Source organism: Ochotona princeps, chromosome 6 (genome assembly GCF_030435755.1).
Source record: "Ochotona princeps isolate mOchPri1 chromosome 6, mOchPri1.hap1, whole genome shotgun sequence".
Taxonomy (NCBI): domain Eukaryota; kingdom Metazoa; phylum Chordata; class Mammalia; order Lagomorpha; family Ochotonidae; genus Ochotona; species Ochotona princeps.
In genome coordinates this window covers 30018903-30046535 of record NC_080837.1, presented here as the reverse complement: position 1 = coordinate 30046535, position 27633 = coordinate 30018903, and the positions used below count along the sequence as shown (strand labels likewise).

At 40.6% G+C, this 27633-nt stretch overlaps 1 protein-coding gene and 1 long non-coding RNA gene across 2 annotated transcripts in view; both read right to left on the bottom strand.

The window, feature by feature from the left end:
- Positions 1–12488: 12488 nt before the first annotated feature.
- LOC131480537 (uncharacterized) lies at positions 12489–19946 on the bottom strand. Its single transcript, XR_009245605.1, has 4 exons — positions 19802–19946; positions 18054–18125; positions 17752–17844; positions 12489–13246 (listed from the first exon to the last, which is right to left on the bottom strand). It is a non-coding gene; the product is annotated as an uncharacterized LOC131480537 (long non-coding RNA).
- Positions 19947–20068: 122 nt separating this feature from the next.
- The window catches only part of ATP8B4 (ATPase phospholipid transporting 8B4 (putative)), a 254776-nt gene continuing 247211 nt past the window's right edge, over positions 20069–27633 (bottom strand). The window contains exons 27-28 of the mRNA XM_058665877.1: positions 24864–24994; positions 20069–22557 (exon numbers count right to left, since the gene is read on the bottom strand). Coding sequence (XP_058521860.1) covers positions 22294–22557; positions 24864–24994 — 395 coding nt within the window. The 3' untranslated portion in view covers positions 20069–22293. The remainder of the gene's footprint in view (positions 22558–24863; positions 24995–27633) is intronic.

Sequence of the window (27633 nt, the reverse complement as noted above, 5' to 3'; positions counted from 1 at the left end):
AGACGTGATATCCCCAATATCCTGTTAGTCTGTGGATGAATTAAGAAATAACACCATGATGTGGGTAAAAGGTGAAGAATTGGACAGCAAGGTTGTGGGTGGAGGGTGGAATGAATCAGAGTCTTGTGGGCTGCTTGGACAAAACACACACACTTCATCAGCACTCCTACTGGAATGAGCTGGTAATCATGACTGTTATGCAAAAATCAAGTCAAAGAATTAGTCTGGATTTGCACCACAGAATGAAGGTTTTAACAAGGGTTATGTTTTTTTACCTTTCCATATCAAGTTAGTCTGATATTTTAGTCTCCCTACATCATCACTTTGGTTCCCAAATATCTTAGATCCTCCCTGGTCTAAGCAAACAGAGTTCTTGGTAGTAAGCCCCCATCAGGTGCCATTATTTTTGGACTCCTATTTTGTCACTATTTATGTCTGACTTTCCAAGTTTGGGCACAATAACTCTCACAGGCTCTATTGGGCAAAGGATATGCCAATGGGGATAGGCATCCATTACTCTTAAGGCCTTGGCACTTGCTGATCACACCCCAAGTATGCCAATGTCCTTCCATCTGCCACCTCTTAGGATATGCTGTCATTCAGTAAGGTTCCCCCACCCATTATCTTTCAGGGGTGAGAAACTGTGATCATTTCAGCATTCAGTTAGGGGGTGTCTCTGGGCCCCTGCTTGTCTCCAACAGTCCAGCTTTTTGGACACCTTAGTCCCAACTGTTTGCTCTCTCACTCTCTGCCCCCCTCTCCCCTGTCTTTACCCTCCCCAATCTCTTATCCTCCCTTTTTACCCTTTTCCCCTTCTCTCTCCCCTTCTCTCATGTATGTGTGTGTGTGTGTATGTTCATATTAAGTGAGCAAATTTCACGTACTTCACACTACAGATTTAGGAGTACGATGACACTTTCCACCCTACACTCCCTCAGGCTCACATTCCCCACCCACCCACTCTTATTTCACATTTCCCCCTGATTTTTACAATGGCATATTTTCATCACATTTCACAATTATGCACGTCACACTGCATTAGGTAAAGACATCAGCACATAATGAGTAGGGGGGAAACCTACTGTTCCTCACAAAGACACTGAGCAATGATTAAACCCTGTGATATCAACCTCACTCATGTATGTATTATTTGTACTCTGTTATTACACATTAGGTAAAACATATTTGTCTTTTTGAGACTGACTTATTTTGCAAAGCATAACAGTTTCTAGTTGTATTCATCTAGCTGCAAAACAAAAAATGTCATTTTTATAGCTGAGTAATTTTCCACACTGTATATGTACCACATTTTCTTTATTCAGTCATCAGTTGATGCATATCTGAATGGATTCCATACCTTAGTTATTGTGAATTCAGCTGCTAGAAGCATGGGGGTACAGATAACTCTCTTGTAAGTTGATTTCATTTGGATAAATTCCCAGGACTGGAATGACTGGGTCAATTGGTAGATCTGTTTTCAAAATCTGAAATCCCCGTGCTGTCGGCCATAACTGCTATCCTATCAGGGTTCCCCTGTTAGAGGATCACATCCCCTGCAAACAGATATAACTTGTCTTTCTCCTTTGTAATTTGTATCCCTTGGATTTCGTTCCCTTGCGTCATGGCTCTGGCTAAAATCTGGAGGACTATATTGAATAACAGTGGTGAGAGTAGGCATCCTTGCCTGGTTCTAGATCTTAATGGGAATATCTCCACCTTTTCCCTATTCTGTATGATCTTATGTGTTTTTCATATATTGCTTTGAGTATGTTGTGGAATGTTACTTTTATACTCACTTAAGGATTTGTCATGAAAGGTTTTACGTTATCAAATGCTTTGCATCTACTGAGATAGTCATGGATTTTATTCTTCAGTTTGTTAATGTGATATATCACATTTATTTGCATATGTTCATGATCTCTGTGTACCAAGGTTAACTCCCACTTGGTCCAGATGATTGACCTTTTGAATGCGTTGTTGGATTCAATTAGCTAGTATTGTGTTGAGGAGTTTTTTCATTCATGATCACCAGAGATATTGGTGTATGGTTCTCTTTCTGTTGTATTTTTTTTCTGGTTTTGGAGTTAAGATGATGTTGGCCTCAGAGGGAGCTTAGAAGGATTCCCATTGATTCAGTTATTTTGAATAGTTTGGGAAGAATTCATTATTGTTGAAAAATTCAGTAATATTCAGTAGTGAATCCATCATTTATTTTATGCATTTCTAATTTCTTGATATAAGCACTGACTAATATGAACCTCCCACTTAACACTGGTTGTGAGGTATCCCATACATTTTGATATGTTATACCATTCTCTTCATTCCTTTTCAGGAATTTTTTGGTTTTCCTTTAGATTTTTTTTCTTGGACCCATTAAGGCAGCAGCAAAAAATGATCCATGTTCTTGGATCACATACAGGGGTACTTCAGAAAAGTTCCTGGAAAATACACATTATGAAAAAGCTCTATACGGATTTCAATTTTTGTATCAAAAATAAGCTTATATTTTTATTCCATTTTTTTCCAAATTTTTGTAGTACATCTGTGTAGGTTAATGGTGCCTCCTTCAAGCATACTATTTTAAATTCCACAGACTGCAGCACAAATACAGCATTGTTGAAAGAAACTGGAATACGACCTTCCAAGGGTAAAAAGAGAAACTGCTTCATACTTATCTCATACCCACTACCTCCTCACACTCAGTAATCCTTAGCCCTGTAGTACTAAATTTGTAGCACAGTTCCTCTATGATGTCTAAGAGATGAAGTATAAATCTTAATGAGAACTTTGGGGGAAAAGTGAAACCATAAAGCAGTTATTCTTACCAATCGAAATGATGAATTTTGTTTTTTCTAACAAAAACCTAGTCTCTCAACATAATGCTTGAACGAAAAATGTCAGTAGTTCATTCAGATTATAAGACAAGACCAAAAGATATCATATTAATTTTAGAGTTAGAAACTATTCCTGTTCAAAACACATCATCTTGTATGTTTAGAAAGCACAAAATACTATCTGATTATACAAAGCAATATAAAAAGAAGGTTTTTGTCCTGCCGTGTTTTATGGAATATTTGTTTTAATAATCTTATTGACTTATCTAATTCAGGCATCTTTGAAATAAAGACAGGTGTTATTTCATGGTCAACTTAAAATGTGCCCAGAATGGTGTTAAGTGCCATTAGCAGTGGGCAGGACCTGTCATTAATGAACTACATCCTTTCTTATTGGTAAGTGTCCCTGTCAAACTGATTGCTAACTAAGCTTAATCAAGGTCCAAAAATATGAATCCTTTTCAATCACAAGAAAGTCAATAGTAGAAATTTTATTCAAAACATTTGTTGGATGCTCTGGAATCACTATAATTCCATTTAATCTTTGAATATCACCTTGTACTTATATGAGACTTCAAAATTTTCATGGAAATGGAATTAAAAGGATATTTTAGTTTTTGGTAAAAATGGTCGGAATTCATGCATAGCTTTTACACAGTGCCCACTGTTATGAACTCCTTGACATACTCTCACATATGTATACAGTGCCACGGGCTGTGTGACGGTAGAAAGGACAACAGAAGGAACATCATCAGCCATCAAAGACATCCTTATCATATTCACCTAGAAGAAGTCAGAGAATATTAAAAACATTTGTGAAAAGGATGAAATTGATAGTTTTGTCCTTGGTGGTGAATTTATTTCCAAATTGAGTTCGTCATCTCTGTAGGCATCTTGGTCTGATAAGATTTGTCTATGTAAACCCAGGGCTGTGGTTTATTAAGAATTTAAACTTGCCCCCTATAAACCTTACGGGAATCTGAATTGAGATAGCCAGAGATTTCTGGCCAGCTAGTCATTGTTATTTCTTGATCTCTGGATATTCACATACAAGTCTCCAAGCTGATTTGCATTTTGCACTAGTTACAGGAATACATCTGCCAGGAAGTTTTGAAATTTGAGGACAGAAAGGACTCTTTCTTGATTAAGTCATAGATCCAGACCTACAGTTCAGCCCAGTAAGCCCCTCCAAATCTTTTGCAATGAGTATTTTGAAATACATGGGTCATTTAATTCTGGCTTCCAGGCAGTTCAGTGAAAGGTTTTGGCTAGAGAATTGCAACAGTTTATGATTTCTCACTAAGGAATGAAATATGACGCAGTAGAGCAAAATGCTGACATTTAATTCCAGATGTTAATGCAAAAATTGGATAACTGTGACCCCACGTGGTTATCTGACCCCTAACCTGCAAGACCACACTACAGAATCTGTAAGTCATCATCATTTCTAGATTCTTTCAGTGTTAAACTTGGTGCCTGCTTTTTTTCAGTTCTGAATTTTAATTAGATCATACTAATTTTGAGACATTTTGTATATACTCTGGAAAGTAATGTAATTTCTTAACAGAAAAATTGGAATTATTGCCTTTCTCAGAGTTCCTAGTGATTTCTCATTTATATAAAATGAGTAGATTTCAGGTTTTTCACAATTCAGAAGCATAAAGACTCTTCCTACCCCATCCAGTCCTCCTCTCCAATTCCCCTCCATATTTACTTTCCCCAAATTATTATCATGGAATATTTTTCACTTTAGTAAGTTTAGTTTGATATATAAAGATATTATAACAAGGATATAGTATAGTAGAGGAAAAGCAGGAAAAAATGAAATTCATACTATTATTCAGACACAGGCTACAAATAGCAGTTAATTCCCAGATGCTAATCTCATCTATAGAGATTACATTTTTTTATGCTCTGAGTATTTGTTGTCACATATCATATCATTCCTTTTGGGACAGGCATATTTCATTAAGCGTGTTTCCAGCTGGGTTCATTTTGTTGCAAATGATGAAGGTTTCATTTCTTTTCATGGCTGAGTAGTAGTATTCCATAGTGTTTATGCATGTTTTCTTTATCTAGTCATCGGCTGATGGGAATCTGGGCTAGTTCTATATCTTAGTGATTGTGAATTGCATCTTTATAAACATGGAGTTACAGGTATCTCTCTTATATGCAGATTTCATTTCATTTGGACATGTTCCCCAAGGGCAATGGCTAGATCATATGGTAGATCTATTTTCAGATATCTAAGGATATCTAATTCCCATAATAGTTCCCACCAGCAGAAATTAGAGTATCTTTCCTCTACATCCTTAACCAGTCTTTATTGTTTCTTGTTTCTGTATAATAGCTATTCTTACTGGTGTGAGGTGGACACCTTTGTGGTTTCTATTTGCATTTCCATGATAAAGAACTTCAGCATATTAGGTCTGTTAGCCATTTGAATTTAATATTTTGAAAAATATCTATTGATGTCTTTTGCCCATTTTTAAACTGAATTGGTTTATTTTTATTGCTAAGTTCCTGGAGTTCTTTGTTAGTCCTCTCTCTGTTGTGCAGTTGCAAATATTTTCTACCAGTCTGTTGGCTGCCTCTTCACTTGTTAATGGTTTTCTTTGCAGTGCAGAAGCTCCTTAGTTTGATGTAATCCCATTATTTTTGCTTGAATTGCCTGTGCTTCTGGGGTCTTTTCCAAGAAGTGTTTGCCTACGTCTGTGTCTGATGTTTTTCTCTAGTAATATGATGGTAGCAGATCATAATTTTAGATTCTTGATCCATTCAGAGTTTATTTTTGTATAAGGTTATGGATTTATTTCTTATTTCTACACAAGTAGATCCAGTTTTCCCTGCACCATTCGTTAAACAGACTATCCTTTTTCCCTAGGTTGATTGCTGTTCACCTGTCAAAAATTGGTGGGGCCAGCGTGGTGGCATTATATGTTAATCTTGATGGTAGTGGTGCTGGTTCGAGTCCAGGCAGCTCCACTTCCTATCCAGCTCCTTGCTGATGGTCTGGAAAGCAGCACTGGATGACCCAAGACCTTGGGCCCCTAGACATGTTGGAGACTCAGAGTTCCTGGATGCCAGCTTTGTACACAGATTGGAGACTAAGGCAAAGTTTCTGGCACCCAGTTTTTGCACCAGCTTTGGTTAGTTGAGCCAATAGTTCATCAATCTTGTAATTTTTTTTCAAGAAACCAGTTCTTCAATTCATTGATCTTATGTATCATTTTTGGGTTTCAGTTTACTTGTTTCTTCTCTAATTTTAATTATTTCTTTCTGCTAATTTGGGACATGGTATGCTGTTTTTCTGGGTCCTTCAGATGCATTTATAGATCATTTACTGGTGACCTTTCTGTTTTTTGTAGGCCCTAATTGCTATGAACTTGGAGCACTGCTTTTTTTTTGTATCCCATTTGTTTGATATGTTGTACTGTCATCTTCATTAATTTTCAGGAGTTTAATTTCACTTTTTGATTTCTTCTGTAACCAGTTGTTCATTAGCATATTATTTAGACTCCATGTGTTTGCATTATTTCTGGGATTTTATGAGTTATTGATTTTTAGCTTCATTTCCTGATAATCAAAAATGATACATGATGTGATTTCAATTCTTTTGAATTTGCTGAGGCTTGCTTTATGGCCTGTCATTGATGTACCCTAGACAGTGTTCCACATACTGATGAAGATTATGTCTAGTCTCAATCTGTGGGATGAAATGTCCTATAGATATTGATGGATCCATTTGATCCATGTACAGATTAACTCTGTTGTTTGATTTTCTGTTTAGTTGATCTGTCCAGATGGAGTGTTGAAATCTCTCAATATTATAGTTTTGGAGTCTGTCTCCCTTTAGATCCATTAACAATTATTTTAAATATCCATGTTCTTTGGCATAAAGTGCAGATAAACTTATTATGGACACTTCTTATTGAATTTATTCCCTACATCAGTATGTAATGTTCTACATCTCTTTTAATAGCACTTGGATTCAAATCTGTTTTGTCTGATATTAAAGTGGATACACTGCCAATTTTTTCCTTTTAATAATCATGTTATATATTTTTGCATCCTTTGACTTTCAGCCTATGTGTATTTCTGTTGGTGTAGTGTGTTTCTTGTAGGTAACAAATAGATGGGTCTGCTTTTTTTCATATAGTCAGCCAGGTTGTATTGCTTGATTGGAGAGTTTAGGTCATTTGAGTTCAAGGTTATTATTGAAAGTGGTAATTTGGCCCTATCATTTTACAATAAATGTTCTCATCATTTGCTTTAGATTTTCTTTGCAGTGTTACCAGGACATTCTCTACCTTTACCACTTTTTATTGTGATGATTAGCATTCTCTATGTGTAGCATATCTTTCAGCATCATTTGTAGAGCTGGGTGGTGGGAATTTCAATTTCTATTTGTTTTGGGAGATCCCTATTTCAGCTTCAGGTATAAGATTTTGCTAGATATAGTATCCAGTGGGAAATTTCCTTCCTTTCAGGACCTGGACTATGTCTTTTCATTCTCTCTTACACTGTAGAGTTTCTGATGAGAAATCAGCTGTAAGTCTGACTGGAAATACTCTAAAGGTAATCTCTTTTCTCTCATGTACATGTTAGAGATTGTGTGTGTATGTGTGTTTTATTGTAGAAAGCTTAACTATATTTTGGCGTAGATATTTTCTAGTCCTGCCTATTTGGATTTCTATACCCTTCCTATAGTTGAAAATCCCATTTCTTCTCCATATTTGGACAGGTCTCTATTGTTACTTTTCTAAACAGGCTTTCAAGTCCATTCTTTTTTTCCCCATGCATTCAAGAACTCCCAAAATTTGTATGTTAGGTCATTAGACGGTATCCCATAAATATTATCAGTTTTTCTTCATTATTTCTTCTTCTCCTTCTCCTCCTTTTCCTTATTCTCCTTCTCTTTTTCTTCTCTGGATGAGAAGAAAAAAGAAGAAGTTTATAAGATTTGTCTTTTAGAGGTTCTTTCTTCTGCCTCTCCAAGAATCTTTTTGAGGTTTTCCATTATATTTTTGGTAAATTGAATCCTTCATTTCTACTATTCAGTTTTATTTCAAAGTCTCTATTTCATGGATAGAGTTTTCATTTACATTGTGTACAGATTTTCCTCATGCCTGTACTTGCTGCTTGTATTTGAATAGCCTTATCATTTAAAAAAAAATTCTTTTTCAGGCAATTCCTTCAATCTTTTCATCTGCACATTCTAAGATTTAAGTGTTTTTGTGTTCCTTAGTAAGAGTCATATTGTCTCCCTTGTTCATATTTCTCATGTTTCTCCATTTATTTTTAGTCATTTCTGTAAGCATTTGTTGTTTTTCTCCTCTGATGGTTTTTATCTTTGAACTATGCCTTTGTGGCTTGGTGGAGTAACTGATCCTTTAGTGGAAATCTGGGAGTGTGTGCTGGGAGTTGGCTGTGTACTCTGGTCTGTGCTCAAGTGTGGGATGGGAGTCCTCAGTGACACCCAGGTTGGGTGTGGTGGATTGCCTCTTTGTCCTCACAGGGGGGGCAGCAGTCACAACTGTCAGTGTAGACACAGACTCTCCTTGACTCTTTCAAGGTAATACCCAAGGTCAGCCATGGTAGCTGTGATCCTTCCCCATGTCAGCACAAGTCCCACTCAAAATCTGCACAGTTCCTGTGAGCCCCCAAGACCCAAATACCCACTGCAGTAAATTGTGCAGTCACTGAATTCCCATAGTTCTTGCACACCAGATTCTGATCATTGTAGAGCAGCTGAGGGGCTACTCAGATCCATGAGACTGCCTCAGCTGCAGAGAGAGGCATTTTCCCATGCCAGCGATCTCTGAGTTCTCTTGACTGCTTACTCCTCAGTTCTGTGGAGCAGCTTCTCAATTCCTGATAAGTTCACTGCTGCTTTCCTGGTCTTCTATCTAGTCTCCAAGTCAGTGAGCAACATAGACCTATTTTCTTGCTGGAACCACTAAGATGATAAGTCAGTGGGTACCATGGACCTGTTTTCCTGACAGAAGCAGTGAAATTCATTCATCCTATAAGATAAAGCAGATTGCATATGAAGAACCAGCTGTGCGGTCATGCAATCCCAGATGCCTGCTTATATCATTGCCATTTCAGCGGACTGTGCCATTCCAGTGTGGCAGCCTCTGCTGGTTGGTCTGGGTATCTGTCAAAATGGCACCCACTGCTTGCCAGTTCTGAACACTCCACAGGGGTAAGGGGAAGCAAGGTATATACTCCACCCTCCAACCCAACCCATAGGGACCTCACGTCTCTGTCTCGGCTGGTGTCTGCACATGGGATTACCTTGATCCTGTGGTTTTCCAAGTAAGGGAATGTCGCCTGCTGCCCTGGTGGCAGCCCCTCCCACCTTTGTCAGAGTAGTTGTTGGCAACAACCCAGGCCAGTGCTGGTCAGCTGCACTGTTTCCACTATTTCATATGACAATGCGCCTTTCTAATTTCTCCCCCATCAAATTTTCTACCTCTTGCCAGGGAGCATGCCCCATCTGCCCCTCCCTAACCCTTCCCAGCCAAAATCAGCTAGTCTTTGCTGACATGTTTATTTCCCTGTCTATACTCAGTTATTATCTAGCTTTATGAAATGGTAAAGAGTTTTTTTAGATTTATTTTTATTGCAAAGTCAGATATACAGAGAGGAGAGACAGAGAGGAAGATCTTCCATTCAATGATTCCAATGACCACAACGGCCGGAGATGTGCCGATCCAAAGTCAGGAGCCAGGAACATCCTCCAGGTCTCCCATGCGGGTATAGGGTCCCAAGGCTCTGGGTCATGCTCGACTGCTTTCCAAGGCCACAAGCAGGGAGCTGGATGGGAAGTGGGGTTTCCAGGATTAGAACCAGCGCCCACATGGGATCCCAGCGTGTTCAAGGTGAGGACTTTACCCACTGGGCCACCATGCTAGACCCTAAAGGTAAAGAATTTTTAAAATGCTTATCTTCTCTGAGATAGGAAATAAACACATGAAAAGCATTTCAAAACAGGTTATGTGCTTATGCATCTTCCGTAAGTCTGGTCACTTGAGAATCAAATGAATGTTTTAGAAGGACTATGGGGAGTACCACATGTGTAAGGAGAAGCAGACATGCAGAGGAGTTGTAGGTAAGAGGCTCTGGATTTGGTATTAAATTCTGTAACTTCCACTTTCTTTGTGATGAGTATTTAACCTCCCAATGCCTGCATTTTCTCTTGGAAAAAGTGTGTTCCACATGGATGTTCCGAGTGCCCCACAGAGCTATTGTTAGACTCAAAAAATGCCCTTTGGAAGGGCATTTTTTTCCCTAGTGATTAAAGTACCAACTGGGACACATACCCAAGACTGTAGTGTCTGAGTTTGAGTCCCAGAATTAGGAAAGAGACACAGAACAGAGGAAATGGGACGCAGGCTCACAGGCAAAATAAACTTATTAAGAAAAACAAATTCAGAGGTTAGGCAGGGATGAGGTCGTCTTTTGAGCACTTTTCTAACTCAGCAGGCCTTCCTCTCTGGGTGACAGTGATGGGAAAGGAATGCAGAGTGTGGAGAGAAGAGCAATACAAGGCAGGGTCTAGTCTGCATTTCTGAAATGCAGGGGACAGATGCCCTGGAGTATTGGCTCTGGGAGCAATCCCGACTGAAGCTTGTCTCCTTGCTCCATTAATCCTGACTCTGGGTATAGACAGGGAGACACTAGCTGCTTTCTGGTTGCTTTCTGCTAGTAGGAGGTGTTGATGTGCGGTAGGACAGTTATACTCTGGACTGCACTGCTAGAAGAGCAGCCTTGTTTGTCCCTGCATGCATGATGGCTCTGGAATAGGATCATGAGCTACTCTGAGAACCTGTGAAATATGTGAAACATACATGTTAGTAATAGGAGCACTAGGATTGTGAGGATAAAAGGAGATATTAGAGACACTGCCTGCAGTGGAAAAGGTGGCCAAAGGAGGCAGGGTTATTTTGGGGATTATATTTTGTTAGCATGTTTTTAATTCATTAAATCCCTTCTCTTACCACAATCAATTTACTGGCTTAAAAACGGCACTTTTTCTATTTTTCCATGGTGAGATGGTCTAATCCTTGGTGTTTTGAAGGACCATTGCTGCCAGGGACTTCACCTGATCCTGACAATGAGACCATTGCTGTGCTAGTCTGTTTTCTTTGAGAATGAGGAGTGTCTTCAGTTTTATTTTCCCAATCTGCTGAAATGGCCAGTCTAACCCATTTTGTCTCAATTGTTACCAGAATGCCCAAGATTACTAAGGGAGTGAGTCCAAATTCTTCTTCACATGGTGAGTTAGAGAGGTGGTAGGTAGATTGGTGTACAGTATAGGACAAAGGTGAAAATGAAGACTATAAATCCCTTAGTGTGCAGTTAGTGGGAACAGATGTAGGCATGGTTGTCACAAAGAACCACCCCTGTTTCTGGTCCTGTGCATGCAATCATCATATGGTAACTGACAACCTTGATGTTTCCTAGTGAGGGGAATATGAGGACTAGTTGCCAAAGCACCCACTTGTACTGGAAATGAGGTGTAGTGACAATCAGTAGAGGGTGATTCTGAAAGAGTAACAATCATTTCATGGGTGTATGGCAGTGAACCCAGTTCATGAGTGGGAAGGAGGAATGCATGATGCCTGAAGGGGCTAAACCCATTTTGAACCCATTGCAAAGTACCTTGGACCAGCATGATAGATGGAGCGATCAGTATCTCTTCCCCCTGGCACTGTGGGTATTACTTCCTGGGTGTCCCAGAAGAAAGATATATTTTTAGGATCTGTGAGTAGGAATTTGGTCCATGGGATCTGTGAGTAGGATTTTGGTCCATGTAATATAAGTAAGTCTGTGGGCATTGCCCCAGAGTTGGGGAGGGCCTGCCAGCCCCCGGGGGAGAGTGTATACAGTGTCTCCAACACAAGAAGACATTGAGATTATGTTTAAATAATATGCTAGGATACCTGTTGATAAGAGGTATATAAAAATTCTGGAAGTGTGGGTGGGAGGCAGGTGGGGGCTGGAGACTACAAAAGGGGACCAACCAGGGAGGAGTGATAGGCAGTAGTAAAACATCCTCCCTAGAATAGGAATAAAAATGCTAAGAGAAGTTTTCCAGTTGGTTGGGGCAACTACTGCCAAACCAACCATCAGGATTAGTGCTGTGACTGTGACTGCAGACAGCAGCAGAGGGAGACAATGCCTTGTAGTGAAAAATACAAACAAAAGTCCAAAAAGGATAGCTGCATAGAACTGAAGACACAGAGCTCTCTTTGGAGCCAATAGTCTGAAAAGAGGTCGGGAAGGTAGACTGGTGTGGTCAAGTACGGATGGCTGTCTTGTGGAATTACTTTGAGAAGTCTGTGAGATTCAGGGATTGCTGGGGACACAAGAAGGCATATCTTCTGTCATTGTGGAAATACCATGTCAATCTGAGAGTGATGGGTCCTGTGGGAGTAGGTTTAGCTATGAGACATGTAACAGTTTTAATAAAGCAAGTTGTACCCAGAGGGTGCCCCCTTGAGTTTGGCAGCAGTGGGGTTGGTTAATATCAGCTGAGAGGGCCCATATCATTTGAGCTTTAGGGCAGCTTCATTTTGATAGGCCCAATCACCAGGTTGGAAAGTGGCAGCATAGTCAAAAGGCAAAAGGTGCTGTTTGGGCAGAGGTGCATCTGCATAGATGCCTAAATGACAGCACATTTTGCTGAGAGGAGGATGAAACGCCTCAGAAGTATGGAAAGACCTCTCCTATAGTTTCAAATGGGCTAAGTATTAACAGTTTCTGCAGAAGAGATCTAATCCTTAACAAGGCTTAAAGAGGAAGTTTTAGCCAGTGTTTTTAAGAAGACAGTCGGGGAGAGGGAGTTTAATGGATTTTTGAAACAGGCTCCAACTAACCCGTTCTAACTTTCCTGGAGGAATGGGGGGTGGTAGTGATAGAAAAGGTGGAAATACCATGAATTATGTAGAGACAGCTACTATTTGAGCAATTTGAGAGCTAAACTCTGGCCTATTTTCTTATGAAGAGAAGTAGTCTGAATCTTGAAATAATACCATTTAGTAATATAGTAGAAATTATGGAAGCCCTTTTATTAGCAGTAGGGAAAGCCTCCACCCAAGCTGAGAAGGTGTCCACTATTAGCAGACGCAATGTATTTGCTTACTCGTGGCATGTGGGTGAAGCTGGCCAGCCAGTCTTCCCCTGAGAGCAGTCCACAGGCCTGATGAACAGAGAACCGGGGTGGTCCAGTAGTAGAGCTCAGGACTGGGATCAGTAGTTTGACAGATGCTACATATCTGGGATGTGTTGCACAGAATTTCTTGTGTGGCAGGAGTCAGGTATATGGTCTGTTTTTAATTCTAGATGAAAGTTTGGATTCAAGTGACACAGAGAGTGGAGTTCTGTTTGTTCTAGAAAGATAGCTGGGAGAGAAGAGGGAAATGTTAGTTTGTTACTGAGCAGCCACCATGAGTCCTCCTTAGAAGAGGATTGAGTCTGAGTCAACAGAAGCTAAATTAAGGAGAGAAGACAGGACTGTTTCCCCTTTGGCTGCTGTTTTAGCTGTCAGATCAACCTGGTTGTTTATGATGACTACTGTTTTTCTGGTGGCCTCTGCAGTGGATCAGCTTGTCATTTACCATAAGGGACCCTTGAGCTGTCAGAAGACCCTTTCTTGCCATATCTGGGTATTAGAATGGATGATGTTATTTGCATAAAAGGAATATATACATATATATACACACACATATGTATGTATACACATACATATATCAGGAATGTATATATTTCAAATATATATTATTTGAAGTGTTATTTGCATGTAAGATATATATATATATTAGATGAAGTCAAGGCTTGCATCAAGGCAAATAATTTGGCTTGTTGGGAGATAGTTCCTTGAGGTAGAGCCTAGCCTGGATATACATGATACCCATCAATTATTGCACATTCAGCAGGAAAAATGGAGTAGAGGGTTAGAAGCACATTACCATTGCACATTGTCATTGATGAACAAATCAGGAGCTTGGGGAATGTGAGTGTCTGTGAGGTGTCGAAATGTAATCAGGGAGAAATCAAGGAAGTCAGGGAAGGAATGAGATTTAAGGGGGTCAGAAAGAGTGGTATGGAGAAAAGTAGTTGGGTTGAAATAGAAGCACCTATGTAAGGTGAAAGTGGGCTGGAGGAGACGGAAATGAAGAACTTGGACACAACATGATCATACTAACTGAAGAGCCCAGTGACCATGGGGCTCTTATAGCCTAAGGAAGGCCAGATTGGTAAGGGTTAATAAAAGTGAGGTTCTGAGCCTCAGATATGAGAAGGAACTCCATTGGCAGGATCCTCAGGTGCCAGAGTCAGCCCTGATAAACTTCATCCAACAGTTTGGAGAAATGGGCCACAGGAGTGCTGCCTTTTGGGCTATGAAGCCCAGTGCCTGTCTATCAGAGCTGTGGCTATGGAGAAGGGACAGTTCATGCGGATCAGGAAGGATTATGGAAGGTGCTTCTAAAAGGGCCTTCTTTAAAGTTTGGGATGGAGTCTAGGTGGGAATTTTCTTGTAACAGTTCATCCAGATCACTTTTGGTAAGTTTCATAGAAAGGCTTTAGTTGTAGAGAATTAGTTTGGCATCCAGATGCAAAAGTACCCCCACAGATCTTGGGGGGAAAAGGGAGGCCAACACTTAATAACAAAAAAGGGAAGAGAGTGTACTGCTTGTTTTCAGGCTGGAGGAATTATGCTAGTGTCTGGTGTCATGATAAGTCCCAGGAAGGTGACAAAAATCCAAACTAACTGGGCTGTTCCTGAGATACCCTGTAACCTTTCACAGCTAGAAAATTCAAGAGACAAGTGGCATGCACAAGACAGGATACAGGCAGGGATATCATCTATATATTGAAGGAGGGTCCTGGGTGAAAGATAAATAGAGGCTAAATCTGGGGAACCTGTCCAAAGAAGTGGGATTTTCATAGAGATTTTGGAGTAACATTGTCCAGGTGAGGTGTTAGATTAAATATTGGGGTCAGACCAGAAACCCTCCCCCCCCAAAAAAATATCTTGGAGGACTGTGACTGGAAAGAAGCAAGTTATAATGAATATTTGGGAGAGGAAAGTTTGGGGTTAGGCATAACTGAGTATATGGTATAGCCAGTGGCATTACTGCATCAGAAACCCTGTAATAGCTAAGCACATTTTTTTAAGTGGGATGTATAGTTGTGTTATGGGGAAAGTGAATGGCAATGGGTATGTGAGCTTGGACAGGCTGGTCTATAATAAGTTTCAGCCCCCCGTGCCCTTCTGGGCTTCAAGGATATTAGGGGAACAACAATAGTTCTTGCGAAGTCTTTTAGGGAAAAACAAACAGGGAACAGGATTAAGTTAGGTGGATATGACAGGTGGGACATTCCTATTCTATAGTATTAACTATGGGAAGAGGGAGGGTCTGGGATGCAGATGTATGGAGATGATCCTTAATACATATGGATTTCATTTCCAGTGGAATGATGACAGATACTCATAGACAATGGAGAAAGATCTCTGCCTAAAACCTGAATTAGGCAGTTAGGAAGGCCAAGAAAGACATGTAGGAGAGTAACATCTCCAAAGGACCAATGTAGAAGAGGAGTCTGGTTTGGTGTCTCTGCAAGGCCTTTCATGCCAGCAAAACAAAGGTAAAGGAAGGAGGGAATGGGCCGTAAACTTGCCTCAGGGTTCACCAACAAAGAAATTCACTTTCTACATACTGTGCTTACTGCCTTGGGGTCCTGTGTTGACAACCATGGACCCTGGGCCTCTTCATGCTGCTGACTTGAACAGACATGAAATGCCCTAGTCCTGAGGGGTTGAGCAGATGGTTGTCCCACATGGGGCAGTGGGAGGAGATTTCCTCCCTGGGGGGTAGTCCATCATCCAGTGACCCCAGTGTACACAATTAGGACATGATCTGGTAGGAGGCAGTCCTTGGCTCAGTGCTCAGTATTGCCACATGGATTACAAACCCCTGGAGAGTAGGATCTTGGTTTGCAGCTTGGGATTTGGGGAATCAGAAGCAAACATCTGATACTTTAATTCTGTATCTTTTACCTTCTCAGCTCTTAGTTCCTCATCCCTATTGCTAAATACATGAAAAGCCATGTCTATGAGGTCTCTGAGGGAGAGGGGGAGGGTCTGTGGACCATTATCCAATTTTGGAGTTTGCACTGGATTTCTGGGGCTTATTGGGACATAAAGTGGGTTTCTAAAAACAGCCATCCCTCTGGGGAATTGAAATCTGTGTTGGCATATTTTGTCCTTGCCTCTTGTAAAGCAGGCCATAGAAACAGCAGGGTTTTCATCACATTCCTGAGTGACTTCCTAGATTTTATCATGATTAATCCATTTATGGCAGTCTCTATCCATAGCCACTGTCAGGCAGATCATACTACTTTAGGCCTGTAGTTCTGGATCCCCAGGTTGGTAGGTCTAATCTGAGTTAGGTCTGGCTCTAGGGATGGCCCTAGTGGCCTCTAGGTGTTTGCGATCTTGAGGCACATTTCATCTGCATGCTATTTGTCAGCATGCCAAATAAGTTCAAATTTGCCCTATTTTCTACCTTAGCTCCAGATGAAGTAGAGATTGTGCCAGGCCAAACTATAGGACTAAGTCAAGCAGAGAAACCCCTTAAAATATTTGGGGGAATTCTCTGACAATGATCCTAAATGCTCCTCAGTGTGGCTAAGTTCTAGTAGAGAGAATGGCATGCAGACCAACCCCTTCAGTGGGAGCACATGTTGGGAGAAGGGAACAATGGTCAGACAGGAAATCAGGTGGGTTGGCCAGAGATGAATGGTCAGGGGCATGAGAGGACTCTGAGGTGAGTAGAATGGAGGGTGGTCAGCCAGGCTGAAGTTGCACAGAGAATAGGATGTGGGAGGAAGTGAAAAGGGGTTACAAGGAGGGCTTACATCCATGTAGAGAGCAGAATAAGGAGAAGGGGATGAGGTAGGCAAGCCAGAGGAGGAGGGCTCAGGATTGTAAGAAGAGGATGGAGTGGCAGTTTGGGAGGGGAACCATTTCTGGCTCTCCTAGAGGCTTAGATTCCTGAGACCTAAACGGGAAGAGAAAGGGAATACCCATGGCATGAAGGAAGTTGACCTCAGAAAGAGAAAAAAGGCCTGGATAAGAAGGGTCACTGTCATTTTTCAGTGTAAAGTCATCAAAAAATTGGAGGCTAAACATGCTGAATTCTGGGCACTTAGAATTATTGTCCAGTGTATACTGGGGCCAGGCTTTAGTAAAATTAGTCATTTTGGCCTTACCTCTACCTTTAGGTCCAACCAATACAGGGTTTTTCAATAGACCAGGAGTTAAGCAGAATATGGAGGCTCAGAGGTGGGAGAGTCATTCCCTAAGACATATCTACCAGAAGCCTCATGCAATGGGATTCTTCTCCCAGAGAAGTGTAAGAGTGGTCCCAACTTTCTGAAACGGTCATCAACTCCCCAGAAATGCCACAAGCCCCCAACTTCCCATCAGACCTCCCAGCGGTCTCCCCCTGTTCCTGGAACATGGAAATAGGGAAGACAGGGCCATACTCTGCCTTAGGCCTCCTGCAGGCAGTGGCTGGTCAGCCCCAGCATGCTTTGGGGAGACAAAATCCATCCCCTTGCCAGTCTAACAGGCCGAATAAGCTGGCAGGTTGCATGTAAAGGAGAGGTGTGACAGAAGGCCTCCAGCTATGAGTCAACAGAGGTACAAGAAAGTTTAAGCAGGAGGTGACAGGGTGAAACCAAGGGGAGTTCTGGAGAGGCATCTTCCAAGTTCATCAGGGACTAACTAGGGCTTTCAGCCTCCCTCCACCAAGGAGAGACACTTAGTCAGAAATTAGAGAAAAAGAAAAGGGAAGGTGAAGCTGGAGTACCCTGTCACTTGGTTGCTGCTGATATTCACCTGGGGAGTTTTGAGTCCTGTCCAAGAGTAGCTTTGGCCAGAGATTCACAGTTCCCCATCAGGTCAGCTCCAGGCACACTCATTCACAGTATCCTTCCAGAAAGGAAAAATAGAATTCGTAGGAAAGCAAAGGTGAGGTATTATCAGATTCAGCCATGCGGGAGAGCTTGGCTGTGGGCTCTCCCAAAGGGTGCAGGAGTCCATGGACATGGACTCTTGATTGTCACCCCGTGGCCCTCACTCCCTGTTTGTTTCAGAAAAGAGCATAAGCATTGAGAAGAAGTTTGAGTCTCAGCTCTTACCTGGAAGATGTAGGAGTGGCTAGTTCAGGCAAGAGGCTGATTCCTCGCACTCCTCTTAGCTTTTGGCACCAGCTGTTAGGAAAGAGGTGCATAACAGAGGAAACGGGGTGCAGGCTTACCATCCAAAATGAACATTATTAAGAAAAATTCGGAGTTGACCGACTGCGGCCTTGCAGATGGAGTAAGCACATGGGAGCAAGCTGCTCCTTCTGCAGGCTGTGTCTTATATAGCTCAGGGGCTTGAGATTTCCAAAGGGTGGGGAGTGGAACAAGAGGAAGTATCTTTGCAAGCTCAGTGGGCATTCCTCTCTGAGAGCCAGGAATGCAGAGGGTGGGGTGGGGAACAATACAAGGCATAGGTTAGGCTGGTTTTTGAAAGGCAGGCAAAATCCCTGCAGGCATTGGCTGAGGCTTATATCCTTGTCCCATCACCAACACTATTCGTTATCCTGTTGTACCCAAGCAAGGTAATACACAGAAGCACCACATACTGGTAAAATTTGGAAGTCCTTTGTTGCCAGTAGTGGAGAGTGGGCACATCCCCCAAAGTGTCTTCGACCCAGAACTGTAGAACATTGGGGTTTGTAAAGGCAAAGACCACAAAATTGGAAGGAGTTTAGAGGGATAGAGCTAATGCAGAACTACCCCAGGGATGAAAAATCACTAGCTTTACAAACCTCTCTTGTTGACCAGGACCAGCCTAGCCAGGGGTTTGAGCATTCTTGCCAAGCAAGATTGTTTCCTCGGCCAGGCTATATATAGTCTCAGGACTTCACCTCACCTAAGATAGAGCCCAGCTCATCATAGAATCCCTCATGCCAGGCGTGTTATTTTCAATTCCAGTATCTTACTAACGTGTACTCTGGGAACCAGAAAGTGAGAGTTCAAGTAATTGAATCTTTACCTCCCATGTGAGAGACCAAGAATGGAGTTCCAGGCTCTCAGCTTTAATCTGGCCTAGCCTCCGCTGTTGCAAGCATTTGGGAAATGAATCAGAGAGTGAGAGATCTTACTCCATTTATGTATCGTCTATCATCTCTGTCTAGATTACTCTTAACTTTAAAATAAAAAAAAATACAATTCACTTAAGAGATAGGAATTGCAAAAGGCTGCATAAACTGTGAAGAAAATCACTCAAGCTTTCTCATTTCAACTTGATGTCTAGGGGAACTGAAGCCCAAAGAAATTTTTCTACACCCAGGGACAAAACAGGGAACATTAAGTGGTCCTCTTCTTACTGGGCATGAGTATCTTGCCTTTGTATCTGCATTCTTTGGATATTTGAAATGGTACAGAGGAGAGGAAAGTGTAGAAATATCTTGATAAATCTTTAATGAGAAACAGTGTAGTTCACAAACCCAAACAAATCCTCACCACAAGGCAGGGCACTTCTGTGGTCTACTGAGAGAGGGCAGAAATATGAACCAATGCTAGAGCCAGACTTGACCTCAAGAGAGCACCCAGTTCAATCTCTCCTCTCCCTCTCCCCATCACTTCACAGAATGGGCAAAAGATAAAGGCTCGTTGAGACCATCCTATCCATCATACAAATCAGCAGTAATATTATGAGGAGAAGCAAGAGATCGTTTTCCAGTAAGACTTTCTTGATCTCACTTAAGATGTAAAGGAGTTTTTTTTTATTTGTGTCTCCAGTACAATCTACTTTGCTTTCCTTTGAGTGATAATGTTTTCTGCAAGGTCATGGCACCTCTGGGTGATTAGATTTATTTTTCACATGGTCACATTACCTCAAGAAATGTATAATAGGTAAATTTTTACATCCCTTCTCATTCCCTCCACACTTTTCTGTCTCTCACTTTTTTCACACACCTCTCTCTCTCTCCCATAGGTATATAAGCCTGGAAGCTAAAGAAAAAGACAAAGATGGCAGACCTAAATTATAAAAACACAATTTAATATTTCAAAATTGGTTTAAGGCTTGAAAAACACAAGTTTCCAGTGTACTGGCTCTAGAAAAAAAGATGTTTTTCTTTCTAAATGATATAATAACATTTAGGTAAAATTTAAATTTTATTACTTCTTGGTCCTCACTGTCACCAGCCACCCCTCTGACTTCAAGTTCAAAATAATCTCTGGTACTTATGATTGAATGGTATTGCAATCGGTGCTAGTCTAATTTGAGCCCATAGGCCAAAGTTAGCTAATAACATGTTTCCTACCAATTATTTACATGTTTATAAAAGACTTCTTTAAGCAAATTTACAAAATTGAAACATTCTAAATTAATCTTTCCAATCCCTTATAATAGATTGAATTGGTTCATTTTATTCTTGATGCCAATGCTAGTAATGATACATATATTTCCTCAGACATGTAAAGGAAGGGAGAAAAAAAATGCAATGGTCCAATGTAGCAAAAATTCCCCCCAATAAAAAGGAAGCAAAACATTGTCAATAGTGCCAAAGCATTTACTCAGTTTTAAAATTATTACAAAATGCCACAAAAAATGAGCAAACACAGTGAAACTACAGACAAGACATTAACAGTTAACAACTGGGTAAATCTAAGCAGGCATGTATGGAAAATGGAGAAACCTATAAGCATTTCCTATACATGTCATTTCATTTAATCCCATTCTAGGAAAATTATCCCAGACTTGGAAATGAAGACCAAAAAACCTGTGACTTAGGCCATCACTTTATCAAGCCTAATCAAAGGTTCACTGACTTTTGGGAAATGTAACTTATTCTTCTACCAAATCAATAGGGACCAGATGAAGAACACTGCAGAGTTGATTTATAAAAAATTGATCAAGCTTGATGACTTTTGTCTTCTTAAAAAGTATAACCTTGAAGGTAAATTTCTATTTCCTTATATTCACTACCAGTCTTATATCTTTCTTAGAAATCTTGTTTAATCAAAGCCTTTACCATTAAATTCTTTCCACATCACTGTTATTCTGATGATGAGTGGACTGGAATCTAGCTCATCTATTCATATGAAACTATGTGATCAATATGTGGACAATATGTACTCTGATAAGTCACCAAACCACCATGAGAGGCAGTTGATACATCCTTTTACAGAGGGAGAAACTAAGCCTCAGAAAAAGCCTCTACCTGCCCAAGGCTATGAGACACATATGACAGAGCTGGGGTTTAAACACAACTCTGCCTCACTTTTTGTTTACAAGAAACATCCTTGTGACTTATATGTAGACTGAACTTTTGGACTCACACATCTCCAAAATACCAACCTCCTCTATAAAAGTCTAAATATTTAACATCAAGAGCTGGGGTTCCAAAAGTAGCTAACACTAAAAGCCCCAATCTTGAATATTTAAATAGTTATCAGACTGTTTAAACATTTTTAATTTTAGAACTGAAATCAAACAAATAAAGTATTTTTCCTACTGACTGTATGAAACACTGTCATCCATGTGTGACATTCCACTGCTTGGAAGGCTCCATTAATGGTTCTAGGCAATACTTAGCAAATTCCCACTGAGGTTGTTATAAAAGTTACGGAAAGCATTAAGAGTACTCACCAGAAAGCCTCTCCCTGATGCTTCATGGACATATCCCTACATGACACTGGGTGAGGATTTCTGGAATAAACTTGACCAAATTAGCAACTGACCTTCCTACAAACATAGTCTACTTTATCTGTAGACTGTAAAAATAAATTAATTAATGAACACGAGGAACAGCAACACACTTTTCTAATCTTCTGGAATGAAAGTGATTTTTGTCCTGACCAAACTAGTAGCCATCTGGACTACAGAATCACACGTCACTTAGTCCACAAGCACCACAGTAAAGACTTGACATCTTGAAAGTCTTGGGGGAAAGGCTGCTGTTACGCAGATAGGCTCATCTGTTGACAGGCATGCTTTTAGGTTCAGTTATGTGAGTGTACCTTTGGAATACACGCCTTTATCCATTTGAAGATGTATTCACTGTATATGCAGATTTGTAACTTTTTCTTCATAAGGTTCTCAAGGTCAGATCAGTTGGTCCATAGGTTGATTCTTTTTTTTATCTGATTTTACTGTGAAGATTTTGGCCACCCCATCACAATGAGGCAGTGACCATCTGGCCTGGTTTCCTGGAGATCACACTGCTATTTGGCAGGCAACGGTTACTGTCTGCCACAGATTTAAATGAGGCAATCTGCCCTGTCCCTAGCCCCTGATCCCTAACTCTGGATTAGCTGAACTTCAGCTCCAGCTGAAGTGAAAAGATAATTATGTGATTCCAATTCACCCTGACTCACAGCTTCACTGTTTAAACCTACTCAGGGTGTCTGTGGTTTTCTTACATAAATTTTCAATCCTGTTATTGTTATTATAAAGTGTCTTTTCCAGTCCCAATGGTGGGGATGTACCTTTCACTCGCATATTTCTTCCAGATGTGATAAGCTCGCCATAGCCTTCTTGGTGAGCAAAAGCATATCCAGATCTTCTTGAGCTTGACCTCCGGGTCTGTAATCTTCTGCTGCTCTTGGGCCGTGCCTTCTTCTCAGTCCTCTGCCACTGGCGAAGCTAGAAAGAACAGAATAGGTAAGATGAGGTATCCAAATGATGGACTCCAGGCACTGAGCAACTTTGTCAAGTGAAAGCAACAACATTCACCTTCATGGCAAAAATTAATTTTAAAACTAAACCCAGCAGCCCAGTGAATACTCCAGGATCCTATATGGGCGCTGGTTTGTATGCTGGAGGCCCCGCTTCCCAGTCAGCTCCCTGCTTGTGGCCTGGGAAAGCAGTTGAGGATGGCCCAAAGCCCTGGGACCATGCACCCGTGTGGGAGACCTGGAGGAAGTTCCTGGGCTCCTGGCTTCAGATTGGCACAGCACTGGCCGTTGCGGTCACTTGGGGAATGAATCATCAGACAGAAGATCTTCCTCTCTCTCTCTCTCCTCCTCTCTATACATCTGACTGTCCAATTAAAATAAAGTAAATCTTAAAAAGAAAAACTAAACCCAAGAAAGTTTCCATCCAGAAGATCACACCGGTCAGTTGTAGTGTCTACTAAGAAGCTAGTAAGTGAACAATAAAAAACCAATTTCATTATCAAATCATTTATGCATCTTGATGATACAGAAGCATACTTGAGTGCAGTTAGGTTTTATAACCTTTTCTAACCTTTGAGATGATAATAATTTTGGGTCCTAGTCTTCGTCCTGACAGGCCCCCACATTCTTTAGAGGCTCTCTGGATCCATGGTTTTGCAGTTAATGGACTAGGAGAAAATATATCAGAGTCTAAAATGTTCAGCTCATGTAGATAACAGTCTGAGGGTTTGAGTTTTTCTGCTGTTTATTTGCTTGTTTTGTAGCTATGGGAAGGATTCAGTGTCACTTGGATGGGGTTTCTACACTTGAGTTATTTCCTAGTCAGGTTGAGGAGAAAAGACCTGACTGATGTTTGTTGCAAGCAACTGTATTCCGTAATGTAGCATATGACTTGCATTCTGATGACTGCATTAGGAAAAAGCTGCTAAGCAGAAATTGCAGTCAGGTTTAGGATAGGAAACATGAGTATCATCTTCCTTACTTCAGCTCATCCTACATTTCCTGGGCATATGTCAAAGCCAACAAGAAAGGAAAAGCAAGACCGGAATCTCTTTTTTTTTTTTTTAATTGGAAAGTCAGACATACAGAGAGGAAGATCTTCAGTCCATTGATTCACTCCCCAAGCAGCTGTAATGGCTGAAGCAGTGCCAATCTGAAGCCAGGGTCTCCCATGTGGGTGCAGGGTCGCAAGGCTTTGGGCCGTTTCGACTGCTTTCCTAGGCCACAAGCAGGGAGCTGCATGGGAAGTGGTGCCATCGGGAATACAACCGGTGCCCATATGGGATCCCAGTGCGTGCAACGTAAGGAATTTAGCTGCTAGGTTATCCTGGCTGCTCACTTCTGATCCAGCTCCCTGCTTATGGCCTGGGAAGGTAGCAGAGAATGACACAAGTCCATGGGAGACCTAGAGGAGGCTCTTGGATCCTGGCTTCAGATCAGCTCAGGTCCAGCTATCGCAGCCATAAAGGGGAGTTAGCCAGCAGATGAAAGATCTTTGTCTCTCCTTCTCTGTAAATATGCCTTTCAAATAAAAAACAATTTTTAAATGTCACTTGAAAGACATATTTAGAATTTTCAGTCCACGGGATCATTCCCCAAATTGCTGTGATGACTGGGTTCTGGGTCAAAGGCAGGGGGCTGTGAACTCCCTCTGATCTTCTGCATGGGATACAGGGTTCCAAGCACTTTGAATATTTTCCACTGCCTCCTCAGGCACATAGGTAGGGAGTTAGATTGGAGCTGGATTAGTCAAAGATGAGCCAGTGCTCATATGATAAATCACAGGAAGTGGCTTCTCTGGCTATGCCACAATGCCAGTCTCATGTCCCCAATTCCCTTTTAAAATAGATTCAGAAATATGAGGCTATCTCACCTTCTGACTATATCATTCTATAAAATTTACAGCTCCTTTTGTGCATACCTTGTTTCTCCTTTAAGTTGCCCTCAAGCCAAGAATTTTCCCCATAGCTTGCCTTACTGATCAAAGAACTGTCAAATTAAAAATGAACTGCTTTTTAAAAATCAGCTTTTAAACATGCTCAAATGGACTTGCAAGCCTACATTTGGTTTAAATGCTTTTCTTCATTGACACACAAAATCAGGACATTCAGGATGTGGCAGTCCCATCCACTCTATGTCATGCCATGCACCTACAGGCAATTACTCTTAGGAATTTCATTAATCCTTCCAAAAGCTTCTCATCAGAAACAAACAGATAGCATTCTAAGAACCATGAACCAGGCTCCAAGCACACACATCAGCATTGCAACCTACCTGGTCACTCAGGGTTGGGTATAAATTCACCTTCAGGAATCGGAAAATCACCACTGGCAGAACTGAAGCCACTGTTGTTAAGATAATAACAAGCCAGATGCATTTCTGGGTCAAGGAATGCCTTGCATTTCCTATCATTAAAGAGAAATGTACGATGAAGTTATATAGAGAACTTAATGACTCATGGCTATAATCTGTTGGAGGGGATTACTTTTTTTTAACCACCTAGATAGAACCAATGAGTGCTCCTCCACCTCAAGTATATAGTATATTCACAGGTGATAGGAGAAGAAACTGGTAAGATCACTCTTAGAAACTTTTGAATTATCACACTAAGCCAAGCATTCTGTGATCCAGGCTCAGTCCAGCTTCACTCAGGAAGCACAATTCTTTTATCCATCCTCATGATTTCGTGGCTATAAGACAGCCATAATTTTTTAAAGCCACATTTGCCTTCATGGACACTTGAATAGAAACTATCATGTGTAGCTAAACAATAAATATTTTGAATGCAGGGTAAATCTCAAAAAATAATCTTGTTGACTGGTTATGTCAACCTTTTGTGAAAGGTGAGCTTTATCTATTGCAGGACCAAACTTTTAAATTCCAGGCAATGGTCCCAGAAAACCTGCCTCAAAGGGATATTCTTTCTCTTTGATGTTCACTTGGTTCTGAGGTACTCAGGATTCCTACAAGAACAGAGGCAATACTAAATAGAGCATCTCCCTTTCAGGGCCCTCAGGGTTACTGCTGATGTAGCCATCCAACATAACAGGACAACAGGACAATGAAACTCCTTTCCAAGCCTGAAACCAGTTTGCTTACTTTAAATTCCCATCTCACATACTTTGATGTTTCTTTTTAAAAGGCTGTAAGGAACATAAGACAGACAAATGCATACCATGGGAAGATGCCAACCTTCTTCTATCACCAAAATAAATCTTTTGTCCCTGTTCATTCTCTAGGGATTTATCATGATAGCCCCAATTACTTAGGTCCTCTCTCTCAGTCTTCATGTGTTAACACCATTCAGATGGGCTTTGCTTATGAGGGGTTGGCTGGTTATTGTTATGTCTGCTTTTACTGGCACTGCAGAGTAAAATCTGCCTACTAAAGAGCAACAGATTCCAGTTGTCTTCAGCCACGGGCAGAAACAAATTTGACTCAAAAAATTAAATGCTCTTTGAGCTCCTTGAAGCTCTATGCCTCCAGGCATGGCTGGAAAACAAGCTTCACTATAAAACCACACTCTTGTTTGCTGTAAGCTACTAAGGAAAAAACTTTTTCCTTAAACCTCAATGTTGATCTAAAGTTTGAAGTGTCTTATTGGAGCTTAGTAATTAATTCCTGGAAAAATATGTGCTTAGCTAAAGAGAATGGTCCCTCCACAAACTACTTTCTATGGTGGAGTCACTCTAGTCTGATTATGCATGTTAGAATGCTTTCTAAAGACTTCGAAGTCAATTCAAGGAACTTTAATTTATGAACCAAACAAAAGTAGTTTCACGATCTGACTCAAAATCCAACATGATTGGAACCTTTGGTAAAGAAAGTATTAAAGTTTTCTTCATATATGTAGGAAAAGGCAAAAGTTGAACAATATTCCTAAGTGGACTGTGAATTCAAATGGAGTTAGGAATATTGGGTGCCTTGGCTGTCAATGGAAATGTTTAACATTATCATTGGTTTGATTTTTTTCCTCCATGAATCCTTCTTCTAAGAATCACTTTCCTGGATTGAATAACCAACTCAATATAATTATAAATAAGTCTTATTTCATTCAGCTCAAGTAAACTGTCACTGTCACTACTTGCCTTTTTATGGAGAGGAGCTCACAAAATTACTGTTACAAACTTACCTCACACACATTAGAGATATCAAAATTTCTGGGAAAATATAATAGCACTCTTGTGTAAATCTGACTAGCCTTGACTGGAAATCATTTTGAAATGTAGAGTGAAATAGTAGCCTACTCTGTATGCTGACCAGATGTATACTCTTTGTATAGTAAGAAAATTTCCTAAAATCTTTCTAAACATTAATTCTGTTACCCATATGATATTAACATTCCTCTGCAAAGTCTCCAGCCAATAATCAAGCCACATTTGCCTGAACAGTAACAATCACTATCATTGCAATTAACATTTATAGAAAACATGATATGTATCACAATATATTTTAATATTTTATGTGGCTATATCACTTAATATAAGTTTTCCACAAAGATAAACTACTAATATCTTCAGTTCCTAATTGAAGAACCTGAGGCTTGAAAAAGAGAATGAATTCCCCAAGATCACACAGCTTCTTAAGTTATGGAGTTGCACTTGAACCCTGGTTCTCTGCCTGTCGTTGCCTACTCTCGATAACATTTATGAGTTAATGTCCAGTAATTATTAGAACACCTTAAATTATATGTTATTCTTTCCTTTTCTAACTGAAAATTATACAGGTCAACTTTAGCAGAGAAATTGGTGATAATGTGGACAAAAAGGTAGTGTCTGGCATTTTTTTCTTTTCACTATCACACTATGAAAATTTGACAGGACTTCTAGAATCCACAGTGTATATACTCTTTTTTGCAAAGAGCTTATAGCATCTGAGATGTTTAGAACTTGTAAGCTACTATCAAAATTATTCTTCTGCACTTGGTAAAGACAGCATCAACTCTTCTTTTAGGACACCTTGTACCTTCAGCTAGATCAGTCATTTCCTAGAGAAAGATCATTCATCATGTCCAACTCCATCCAATACACACAGAAATAAGTTA